General features: G+C 37.4%; 1 protein-coding gene across 1 annotated transcript in view; it reads right to left on the bottom strand.

The window, feature by feature from the left end:
- Pfas (phosphoribosylformylglycinamidine synthase) overlaps window positions 1–12,794 on the bottom strand; it is a gene marked incomplete at its 5' end in the record, with an annotated part of 137,567 nt that overhangs the window by 91,097 nt on the left and 33,676 nt on the right. The window contains 3 exons of the mRNA XM_017610312.1: window positions 5,463–7,266; window positions 7,336–7,550; window positions 7,601–7,861. Of these exons, the coding sequence (XP_017465801.1) occupies window positions 5,463–7,266; window positions 7,336–7,550; window positions 7,601–7,861 (2,280 nt within the window). The remainder of the gene's footprint in view (window positions 1–5,462; window positions 7,267–7,335; window positions 7,551–7,600; window positions 7,862–12,794) is intronic.

Raw genomic sequence — 12,794 nt, forward strand, 5'->3', positions numbered from 1 at the left:
CACTCATCATGGCCGTGCTGGTATATGGCGCAGAAGCATGGACAATGACAACATCCGATGAGGCGGCTCTTGGAGTATTCGAGAGAAAGATTTTGCGGAAGATTTACGGGCCTTTACACGTTGGCGAAGGCGAGTACCGCAGACGATGGAACGATGAGCTGTATGAGCTTTACAACGACATGGACATAGTGCAGCGAATTAAAATACAGCGGCTCCGCTGGCTTGGCCATGTCGTTCGAATGGACACCGACGCTGCAGCTCTGAAAGTACTTAACTCGGAACCTGCTGGTGGTAGCAGAGGAAGAGGGAAGCCCCCACTGCGATGGAAAGATCAGGTGGAGAAGGCGTTTTCAACTGGCGGCAGTTGGCACAGAGGAGAAACGACTGGCGTGCATTGCTGAACTCGGCCAAAATCGCTTAGGCGGTTACAGCGCCAAAAAAGAAGAAGAAGAACAGAATCTGTGGGGTTTTTAAATAAAAGAAATTATCCCAAGGTGGCTATCAGGCGAAAGAAGGGGGCTGAACACCTTTCGCAGAGATAACCTTTCTGAGTAGGAGGCCTTCGGCCACGCTTTAGGATTATAACCCTTACCAAATAGAATTCTCCTTTTGCAGGTCTATTCTGCGCTGGTAACGTAAATTTTGTAACCGGTCATTAAAGTGTCTGTCAATTTTTAAACCTTTTTCGCATTCTGTGCTCTCTTGTAACCGGTAAATTTGGTCACCATCTCATAAGCTGGTAACAAAATATTGCCCCGTGAAATATGCAATACAGGAATTCCCACAAATCTTCATAGCTGAATTGCTGAATATTTTCACTGCATTACTAACGTACCTAGAATCGCGGTGACAAGAAGTGGTAAGATTTTTTGGTAATAAAATTTTCCGGTCACAAAATCTTCGGTAACGTGCAAAATAGACCTGTTGGTGTGCACCAACTGGGGCTACCGCCCCAGTGATGTAGCCTTTGGAAAGGATAAGGTAACTAGAATTCCCTTTCTGTGTGGTAAACCTGGGGCTACCGCCCCAGTGATGTCTATTATTTATTAAATTAAATAAATTAAATTAAATTAAAGATTAAATAAATATTTGCCATGGAAAGGTTTATATTTGTAATGCTTACTGGGTTCCTGAGTACGGGAACACTCCTACTGCTTAGAGCCAGCCTTAGGAATTTTAACGTTTCCTAGCATTTTAAAAATTTTCTCTCGCGGTCCTTTCATTTGTTTATTTTGGTTTTCACTCAAACTAAAGACGTTTATTTCAGTCGAAACAATGGGTAGGTTCAGAAGGCGCAGCAGTTGAGCGCAACCGTTGCTTAAAAAATCAGTGATCGTTATGCGTCTTCTGAACGGCTTGATACATTAGCTGTCAAATTCAACTATCAAAAACATGTTGTCTCAAATGATCCGAAAAATATTACGATCATCTAACACGCAACTGTTCAGTTGATCAGAAGTATACAACAACGCGTTCAGAAGTTGCAATCGCAACAGTTACTGAGCTGTTGCGCCTTCTGAACGTGCCCAGTGGTATAATAATTACAGGTACCATAAGTCGAAACAACAAAATTTGAATGTACGTATGTAAATAAATAAATATAAACAATTGTTTTAATGAGCTCCTGCTCCCACGTTGAGACGCAGATTTTGGCATAGATTCAAAGATATTTTACCGTAAAGGACCGCACTTTTGCAAATAACGATGTTGTGCTTATGTTGGCAAATCTCTTTCTATAAGACCACCTGGATCTATTTTTTCCGTTTATACGTTAATTTGGGGAATTGGAGTAAACTGTACGTTGGCCTGTTTGCAGAGAAAAACGGTATTTGCGCAATCGCTAAAGTAGGCAATCATTTCTCCTTTTCTACCGTTATTAATTTTGTCCCATTTTGGATGAATACGAAATGCAAAAATGCTATTCCAAATTTGCAAGAGTTATAGGATGCATAGTTAGCAAATAAAGAGTTGCAAGAATCAACTCATGAATTCATGCCATAACTCGAGTGCAGCGCCGCTGTCGAGTTGAAACTAGTTGTGACGATCGTTAAGCAGTGGTTGGTAGTGTGACTGTGAGTTTCGTTTGTTCCCAGCAAACATCGCGGTTAGTTATCGATTAGAGAATGATGGGAGAACTAGCCACATTCTCCAATCTCAAACGTTAGAGATCGACTCGAAAAACTATCGAGAATCATAGCGATCTCAACAAAAATGGGACATAGTTCTCGACTCGAGGAAATTTTAATTCTCTAATCGAATTCTAATATTGATCTCTAATGGGATACGAATGTGAATTTCAAACTGCTGTTTATTAAATAAAACGCGTTGTTTATAAAATTTGTACTAAATGTATTTGCAATAAAATAATAATGAATTATTTGAAGTTAAAAATAATTTATGATTCATTAATTTGGAATATTTCTTATTTACATTTATTTGAATTTGCGTTGTTTCTCTAATCATTCTCGAATCGAATTCTAATGTAGTTCTTTAACTTCGTCATCGACTCGAGAACGATTAGAGAATTACCTTAGTTATCTTTCGACAATAAAATTTTCATTTAAAACGGCCTCGAGCTCAATATAAATTGTTGAATATAATTGTTATAAAGGCCAAAAAAATAACAAAAACAAATAACTTAAGGACAAGCACACCTAAAAAAGTTAAACATTCTAAACATAGCAAAAACCAACAATACCAACAACCACATGGTCAAGTGAATTGCAGCGGAATAGCTGCGCTTGATTGTGTTGGCATAACAAAAATGAAAATAGTGGAAAAAAGCAAACGATAATTTACAAGGCGGACTTAGCACGGTGTATAGGCAACTGGCTGAGTCAGTGGGATCGTCGGTTCGAATCCTACTGAAAGAAGTCTGATGAGGAAATGTGGTGATTTCCGAAATAGCTATCACTTCTACCATTTTTTCAAATTATTGTTGCTTTTCCACAATAAAATTTTCATTTAAAACGGCCTCGAGCTCAATATAAATTGTTTAATATAATTAGTCATCTAATGTAGAAATCGAAATTTCTCTAACATTAGAGACTGTGTTTGCTGGGTTTATGCGATGAATTAATAAGTTTACCCGCTAGTGAAAGACAAGGGGCACCGAAATTGCGCATAGGGAAACTGTGTATTTAGACATTATTTCGGTTTTCAACCGGAACTGTGCATGTATGCATTACTTCGTATTTTTTTCATATGCATTATATCGCTTTTAAATGGAAAGTATGCATATGCATAATTTCGGTATTTTCTCATATGCATTATTTCGGTTTTCAACCGAAACTGTGCATGTATGCATACTTTCGTCTTTCACATATGCATTATTTCGGTTTTCATCCGAAACTAAGCATGTATGCATTACTTCGTCTTTCACATATGCATTATTTCGAGTTTGAACCGAAATTGTGCATGCATGCATTATTTCGGTTTTAGTTATATCCATTATTTCGGTTTTCTAACGAAAGTGTGCATATGGATAATTTCGCGTTTTCTAATATGAATTAATTACTTCTACTTAGTAAGGCTTTTAATCCGAAAAGCCGCCTACGCAGAGAGAAGTTCTGCGCAGAAATACTTCCGCCCTTCTTTTCCGGCAACACAGAAAGGAGAGTTCTACTTAGTAAGGGTTATAATCCCTAAGCGCGGCCGAAGGCCGCCTACGTAGAAAGAAGTTCTGCCCAAAAATACTTCCGTCCCCTCTTTTCCAGCAACACAGAAAGGAGAGTTCTACTTTGTAAGGAATATAATCCCTAAGCGCGGCCGAAGGCGGCCTACGCAGAAAGAAGTTCTGCGCAAAAATACTTCCGGTCCCCTTTTCCGGCAACACAGAAAGGAGAATTCTACTTAGTAAGGGATATAATCTCTAAACGCGGCCGAAGGCCGCCTAAGCAGAGGGAAGTTCTACCCAAAAATACTTCCGTCGCCTCTTTTCCGGCAACACAGAAAGGAGAGTTCTACTTAGTAAGGGATATAATCCCTAAGCGCGGCCGAAGGCCGCCTACGCAGAGGGAAGTTCTACCCAAAAATACTTCCGTCGCCTCTTTTCCGGCAACACAGAAAAGAGAATTCTACTTAGTAGGGGATATAATTCCTAAGCGCGGCCGAAGGCCGCCTACGCAGAGGGAAGTTCTGCCCAAAAATACTTTCGGTTCCCTTTTCCGGCAACACAGAAAAGAGAATTCTACTTAGTAGGGGATATAATTCCTAAGCGCGGCCGAAGGCCGCCTACGCAGAGGGAAGTTCTGCCCAAAAATACTTTCGGTTCCCTTTTCCGGCAACACAGAAAAGAGAATTCTACTTAGTAGGGGATATAATTCCTAAGCGCGGCCGAAGGCCGCCTACGCAGAAAGAAGTTCGTTTTCATGTATGCACTGTTTCGGTTTTTGTCATATGCATTATTTCGGTAATGAGTCGAAACTGTGCATGTATGCATTAGTTCGGTTTTCAAACGAAAGTGTGCATGTATGCATTATTTCGGGTTCTTCATATGCGTTATTTCGGTTTTCAACCGAAACTGTGCATATATACATTATTTCGTTTTTGTTCATATGCATTATTTCGGTTTTCAAACGAAAGAGTGCATGTATGCATTATTTCGGGTTCTTCATATGCGTTATTTCGGTTTTCAACCGAAACTGTGCATATATACATTATTTCGTTTTTGTTCATATGCATTATTTCGGTTTTCAAACGAAAGAGTGCATGTGCATAATTTCGGTTTTTCTAATATTCATTATTGCGGTTTTCAACCGAAACTGTTAATATATGCATTATTTGGGTTTTTTTCGTATGCATTATTTCGTTGTTTTTCAAATGCATTATTTCGTATGCACAGTTTCCATATGCACAATTTCAGGGTGCCAAAGACAAGAACTCACATAATTTCTTCTTCTTTCAACAGCGGCGCTAGATTCGAGTTAATTCATGAGTTGATTCTTGCAACCCCTTAGCAGCAAGCAGCAAAAGTCTGTGTCAAATACAATAACAACACACCCCAAAAAAGAAATGAAAGGAGGGAAAGGAGAGGAATAAGTAAAGTATGTAGCAGTTCCAACACTAAAACAGCTGGCATTTATCTTGATACGCTTTCTTGCAAAATATATACATGGGATTAGACGTTGCATATTCTGCGTTTTGTCCTTGTGTGTTTGCAAGTTATGCAATCTGTGCAACGTGCAAGGGCTTTGCAAGATTTCGAGAATACCCCTAATATGTATTTCATATCATAAAATGTCATTTTTTAATTGTGCATATCTTTGACATTTGCATCATTTCGAGAGAGCATACTTAAAATGCTAACAAACGTCAAAAAACCCAATGGGGGACGAATTGAGCGAGCGGTTGTAACTTTAGATGTTTTTATCAAGCACGAATGTAAGTTGTATACTTATACATATGAACATACGTATGCATACATTACATACAATTAAAATCGGCTGAGAAAAATTACTTACCACTTAGCAAGTCTGACATAGTTACATCATGAACTTCGAAGTTAGCTTTTATCAAGGATGCCATCATTTCTCGGTCGCTATTGACACCTTCTTCGCGTATTACAGCAACCGTTACAACCTTCGTTGGCCGATACACAGTCAGTTCCACATTAAAATCAACATTGCAGTGGTAACGTGGAGCGAAACGATAATTCAGCGAGTTATATTCTTCTAGGGCACAATCTGGATTAGCTTGCAACTTTTCTATTTCAAAGCTGGTTCTTTCCCATTGTTTCAACAGTGTTTGCACATCGCTTTGAAGTATGATGTCGGAATGATTTTTTATGCTAATAGTAGATTTTAGACCATGGCCAGATGTTACTCCTAAATGGTAGTTAGGTACGCCACTATAATTGTATGAGGCTTGCACTTCAGGTAGTATGCTCATTGGTACTTCAATAACCCAGCCACACTCTTCAGCATATAAGATAGCTAATTCTGGTTTACCAATATCTTCTGCGGCTTTATCGATGTGGGCATCCTTCAACTGATCCATTATATTGCTTAAATCAACTTGAATTCCACTCAAACCCCCAAATGACATTTCCAATAGGCATATTAAGAGACCACCATCACTGATATCGTGGCCAGCAAGGATTTTTCGTTGTTGCAATAAATTTTGAGTAGTAACAAATGCTTTCTCCAGAATATCACTTCGTAACACTGTCGGACACTCGTCGCCCTGCTGAGAGTACGCTTGAGCTAGTGCAGATCCTCCCAAACGAAACTTGCCTTCGATATTTACCCAAACAAGTGCCGTTTGCTGAGATATCGCGGGGCCCTTTAAATCCGGTGTGACTTTCACGGTAATATCTGGACAAGGTGCGTACGTCGAAATAACGAGAGTGCCTGGCGATTTTACAGTTTTGTCGCGGATTTTCGCAGCCATAGAAAGTGAGTCCTTTCCTCCATCGATTGCTATGCGCAATTCTTTCATAATGTCACACATTTCCTTGCATGCGTCATATAATCGGGCGCCCTCTCCCGGCAATTTCGCTGCCCACATCCAGTTTCCTGAGCATTTTACGTCCGCCAACTCGGTAATTTTTACAAACACTAAATTGGAAAGTGCCTCAGCTACGCACATACGCGCCATAGCAGCTGAGCTTAAAAGACCTTTTATAGGCTGCGTGCCAATCGAAGTTGCAATACCTTCATTACCAAAGTACGAAACTGCAGTCAAACCGTAGTCAGCTAAGGGTATCTGTAAAGGCCCTACGCACTGTTGCTGCGCTACAAGACCTGTAACACACCGGTCAACCTTGTTGGTAAGAAAACGTTTGCTCCCAACCGACAGTTGGCGTAAAACACACTTCAAGCAATAGTCTTTATCGAAATTTCGATTTAACAATAACGGCTTCAGCCTTTTTTGAATACGCTCCAATTTATATTCTCGTTTTGGCATTTCCCCAAGCACATGCTTTAGCTCCAAATCGAATGGAATGGCGCCCAATGAATTAAAGTCATTAACCAATTTCAGAGCCCGTTCAAATTGGGCTGCACTTTCGACCAAAGTCACTTTTCCATTTCCAGTAACAACGCCTACGAAGCTGATTGGGCAACGCTCTCGTAAGCAAACTTCTTCCAGTAACTTACGACGTTCAGGTTTGCAGAGCAGCGCATTGTTTTCTTGATATTCTGCCCCCCATAACTCTAAGACGTTTATTGTAGGATCGCCTAGCTGAAATTCTTTGGAAAATATAACGGCGCCAGCAAAACCAGGTTCCACTAATTCTTTTAAAACATTACCATTACCTCCAGCACCCTACCCAGATTTTTAAGTAAAAAGCGAAATTATAATTGAGCAGATCTACGTTATCAATTAACATTTTACCTGGTCGTGTATTGCCAAGATCGGATTCTCGTCTCCCATTTCAACGCAAGCGCGCACAACACGATTTAGTTTGTTCTCCATTTCGGCATCACCTCGTTGAACCGCATTAAAATCGAAAGCAGAGTCGCTTGAACCTTGTACTTCTACAGAGCTGGCAGCTCCTCCACCAACTCCGATTCGATATACTGGTCCACCTATTTTCACCAGCAACATTCCTACGAATTTTAGTTGTAGTAAATGTAAACATTTTTACTAATTTAATTACCTCTTTCCGGATGATGTTTTTGACGCATTCTTGAATCCATAATGCCCATTCCGCCACTAAACATTATAGGTTTAACATATTCTTGGCGTTCACCATTAGAATCTTGAAGACCATAAGAAATTGCGAACCCGGTAATTACAGGCTCACCAAACTTGTTGCCATAATCGGAAGCGCCATTGCTTGCGTCAATTAGAACTTTAAGTGGTTTTGCAAAAGAATTAGGATATTCGAAATTGTTTTGCTCGTAAGGTTGTGCGTACCCTGTGATCAATATTTAGAAATAAGAATAAATTAATTATGCATAAAAATACGTATAACATTTATAGCTCAATTCTGTATCGGTGTCAAAAAATTGTTTATTGACAAATTTAAACTTTTTCATATATTTTTCCGTAATGAAAACTGTGGCAAGAATTTGCCACTGATATAGAATAGAGCCGTTAAACTAAATTCAAACGCAAATATGTCCATACATAAATTTAATACTACACAAAGCTTAAATTAGTTGTGACATATCATAACGCCATAAGGCTCAGTTATGCATACTGTGCACTGCACTGCATAGCATGTAATTTTACGTAGAAATCAAAAATCAACAGACTTTTACATATGTAATGCTGCATGGGCGTACGCAGGTACGGGATGGGGGGCGAAAGCGCCCCTCCCCCCTTAATTCCAAAGTTTCATTGTAAGTTTCTTTCTATGAATTCATAATCAATTTCCAATTAAAAAAATGTATCCAATTAATTAAAACTTTGGGTGTCTCCACATCCATTTCGGTAGTTTTGGTAAACTCCTGGTTGTTCCTCGATAATTTTATCAACCGTGAACGTCCTTTTCAGCTTAGGTTTGTTAGTCTGCTAAACAGTCATTTATTTAAATAAAAGGTAAAATAATTATTATCTTTTAATATTTTCTATTAGTTTGTATTTGAATTTAGGTTTAGATATGCTTGGCGTTCACAGAGGTTTTGTAAAAAAACAAAGTTTTTAGCAAACAACAAAACTGACTTCAATTCTCATGTAAAACTTTACCGTTAATTCTTTCATGGTCCAATAATCGGATCTAAACCAAATTAAGACGGGACCACCACTCTGGTTTTGGTTTCTATATACAGGAGTGTGCTCTGGTGAAGTCCAAGACCTTGTTTTAGACCCAGTGTGCATCCACAGGCCTCAGGCATCCCCTACTAAGAAGTATTTGCGGTGGTGGGTGCGGTTTTCATCTGCTTTGTACCTCCTTTGTAACTTTTCCCACCGTATGAAATCTCGTTAGTGCCGAAGCTTTAATCGAGGCGAAGGGGCTGGATCAAATTGGCATTTTTTTAGAAACTCTGTAGTCCTGTTTTAGGGGTGTTGAAGTTGAAGTTTTTCCTTTGCATCTATAACGCTTTCCTCGAGTGGTAGAAAAGGGGGTCGCCCGCCCATGAAAAGAACCGCTGTAACAGATAAAACTTAATAGCTCGATATATCGCCTAGTACGCGAAGCACTTCGCTCGAGAAGAGGCCTTGAATAACTCTGGCTAGCCACGGGTTATATAATCATATAAGCAGTAATTGGGTTTTCACAACAGAGGATGCAAAAACCCAAACGACTTGACGGTTTGAGATATTGAGTAAGTGCAGCCCGATCACCTCATCAGTGGAGTGTATTTTTGTCTCCTTTCATATAAGGAACTTCAAATGTTTTGCTGTTTTGGCCGATACCAAACAGCTTCGTCAACTGCCTCTTTTTCTTTGCGAAGTTGTTATAATTGATCATAGGAAGACAGGAGGAGGAGAACAGGTCCTTCTTCTTTTGATGCTTCTATAGTGTTCGTTCGCGCCATTGCTTTTACTCTCACCCAAGGAGGCCGAATCGAAGTTTATTTCAACGTAGCGTCAGGCTCATACAGTTATTTCTCTACGTGCCCCGGTTTATGCGCTGTATAAAAAGGACTGGCGTCATGAGGGATTGGTAGAGCGTGATATTTGTACGTCGAGAGGTGCCTCTGCGTTTCAATTGCCTGGGAAAAAATCTATGTAAACATTGCAAAAAATTTAAAACCATATATGTATATATTGCATGAAATAATAAATTTTGTGTTAGGCGCCTAATAAAAACTTGTTTACGAACATTCACACTAAAAAAAGACAGTAATATCCCTCCTCTAGTTTTATATTTGGTCTTTTGAATTATATTTACTTTTATTTTTTTTGTATATACATATTTTTGATCAAATATTTGAAGAAATAAAACATCCTTCTTGTATTATATACAAATGCATGTCCGAATTTTTGTATACCTTAAACCGTTTTGACCGTCTACAGACGGTCGAAATGTTTTTACACCTAGCGTACGTATTTTTACAGGTAAATTGAAACTGAGTTTGGAACATTGCTCAGAGTTGCCTAATTACCAACATCTAAAATTATGGGTGATTTAAAATCATTATTTAAAAAAAATGGTTGGAGGGTTAAGGTAACTAAAAAATTAATATTTTCACTCATCAATAAGTTCATAATAAACTTTATACTGTGTCTCCACTGAGAGATTTACCTATTAAGATTTAATAAATCCCGTTGCTAAATCACAATCGTCTCCATTGCTACAACGAGATATATTTGACGTTCACATTTTTAAATATTTGACGTTTGGTTATGTATGATTTTATAAATACATCTGCGGACATGGAAATACAGACCGATAAAAGAAAGGTACCAGGAGCGGAATTTCATTATGCGAATTATGTGAATATTATTGCCTTCTTATTTGTGGTAAATATGTCTAATATATAGTTTGAAAAATGTAATACATGGTATCGTATTCAATTGCAGTGGTACCAATAGCAATATTTTTACAGAGATGCATGGAAAGCATATTGGGGGAATTAAAACTCTATTAATATAATTTTGGGAGCAAGTAAAAAATAGGGCCCGTTGAGCTAAAAAAAAGAAAAAGTGAGCATGGCCGGCGGGCCATGATTTTAATGGAATAAATTTTTTTTGTGCAAATTCATAGGACTGGTGCTAGGGAGGGTAAACGTGAAATTTTCAATATTTTCAAAAGCTTATATTTTGAAAAGTTTTGAACCAATTTTCAAAGTATGGATATGGTTGGAAAGGTAATTAAAAGTCGTTTGATTTAATATTTAAATAAAAAATATTTTATTAAAAGTTTGTTTTCCTTAAAACATACGTAATTAACTATATTAAAAGATATGCAAAAGATAAGAAAAAATACAGAAACACCTTTAAACATATGATTTATAATAAAAAAAATTTTTGGTAATATCACTAAATATTGAAACATAATTTTATATGTTAAAAGAAAAAACGCTCATTCGCAGGCGAACATTTGGAAGAAAATATCGCGCTATTTTTTATTCAAAATTTTCATTTTATATTAAAATATCAATGCAGTTGTTTTATTTCGCTGTAGGAGTTGTCCTTAAACCTAACTATATAAAATGATATATCAAATTAAAGATATTGTTATGCTCTTTCTAGTAAATATATCGTTCGATATATGTAGTTAACTACGTATTTTTCTTTTAAATAAAAACATACGTATTTTATTTACATATTTTGGCAGATATTGTATTGAAAATTAGGTCAAACTGCAAAGAGCTTTAGTGTCGACTTAATTTGGACTACAAATATACCCCAATAAGTACGCTAACGTCAAAGCTGTGAAGCTGTGTTTATTGTGATCTGTTTAAATTTTGTGTTTTATAAAGCTGTTTACGCTTAATAAAGTAAAAAATTAAAAAAAGTGTGAATAAACTTCTGATGCGCAATTTAAAAATAAGTAAAATATCAAAATTTCCTGTAAATTTGATTAATTTAACTTGATATTCTTAATTGCATGTGTCGAGTACTTTGTTTAAAATAATATATTGTTGTTGTACAATTGTTTTAGTTTGTGCAAATTGATTTTACTCTTTTTGTCATTTCTGCTGTTTCATCTTTGTCACAGCTGCTTGCGTTGTGTTTATTAGGTGTCAAATATACAGTGTATTTAAAACTGTTCGCTACATAGCTTGCCAACTGATATTTACCAGCTGATTGGTTCTCTGATTGAAACACCGTTTTCAAAACTGTTTTGCTTTTTTGCTTCTGAAGCCTATAAATAAATATAATTTTAAACATGTCGTGTATTTACACCAATTGCCACGTTAAAAGCGACTCCTATATATCATGCTGGCTCTGCGATGGGATTGCCCATATAAAATGTGCTGGTTTGAGCGGTAGGGTGTTAGACGCTATTAATGAGGGAAAGGCTCTTCGTTGGACTTGTCATAAATGTAGATCAACCGAAGTTGATTTATTTAAATTCTTTAGGCAGTCCAGAAATGGTTTTTCTGAGATCGGGAAGGATCTGTCGGTGCTTGTTTAGAAATTTAAGCATTACGAAAAAAAATGTTTAGGTCTTCACATGTCTCGACAACCCTCCACACTCTGAGGATAGCCGAGAAAATAAAGGTGGGCGTGTTATTAGTCCACTTAAAAAGATAGCCACTGAATCTAGTTAGAAAAATCCTTCATCCCAGTCCTGGGAACTTATTAATCTTTCTTCTCCATGCCCTCAGGCATTGGAGCCTCCGCTATCTAAAGCCATATCCACTAGGTCTATATCTAAAAATAATCAAACCGGCGATTTAACAGTGTTGCCATCAACATCTAAAGCTGCACTGTCTAACTTAGTTCCTCCGAATAATTCGGAATCCGGCATATCGGACATCATTACCAAAAAGTTGGTTGTAATTCCTCCGAGAAGATCAATCTTTGTCTCTAGATATGCTAAAGACACTTCTTCGGATGATATAATTAAAATTTAATTTTAAATACGATCGCGATATTTCGTCTTTTAAAATTGCTGTAGCTGCCGAAGATTTTGATTCACTACTAAATAATTCATTTTGGCCGACCGGGGCGTTTGTTCGCGAGTTTGAGTATAAACCTAATAAAACTAATAACAACGTAGCTAAATTTTCTAATCTTAATTCTAATTCAAAAAACTAACTCGCAAGTCTAATTTAAGTATTTACTATATTATATTTAAAAGGTTTTGACTGCAATTATAATATTATTTCCTTGACCGAAACATGGCTCAAACCTCATATTTTTAATTCCGAAATTCTTCCAAATGAATATCAAATATACAGGAGATCTATATCTATATCTATATCTATATCTATATCTATATCTATATC

Source organism: Rhagoletis zephyria, unplaced genomic scaffold (genome assembly GCF_001687245.7).
Source record: "Rhagoletis zephyria isolate East Lansing unplaced genomic scaffold, Rhagoletis_zephyria_1.1 Rzeph_scaffold_00299, whole genome shotgun sequence".
NCBI classification, from domain to species: domain Eukaryota; kingdom Metazoa; phylum Arthropoda; class Insecta; order Diptera; family Tephritidae; genus Rhagoletis; species Rhagoletis zephyria.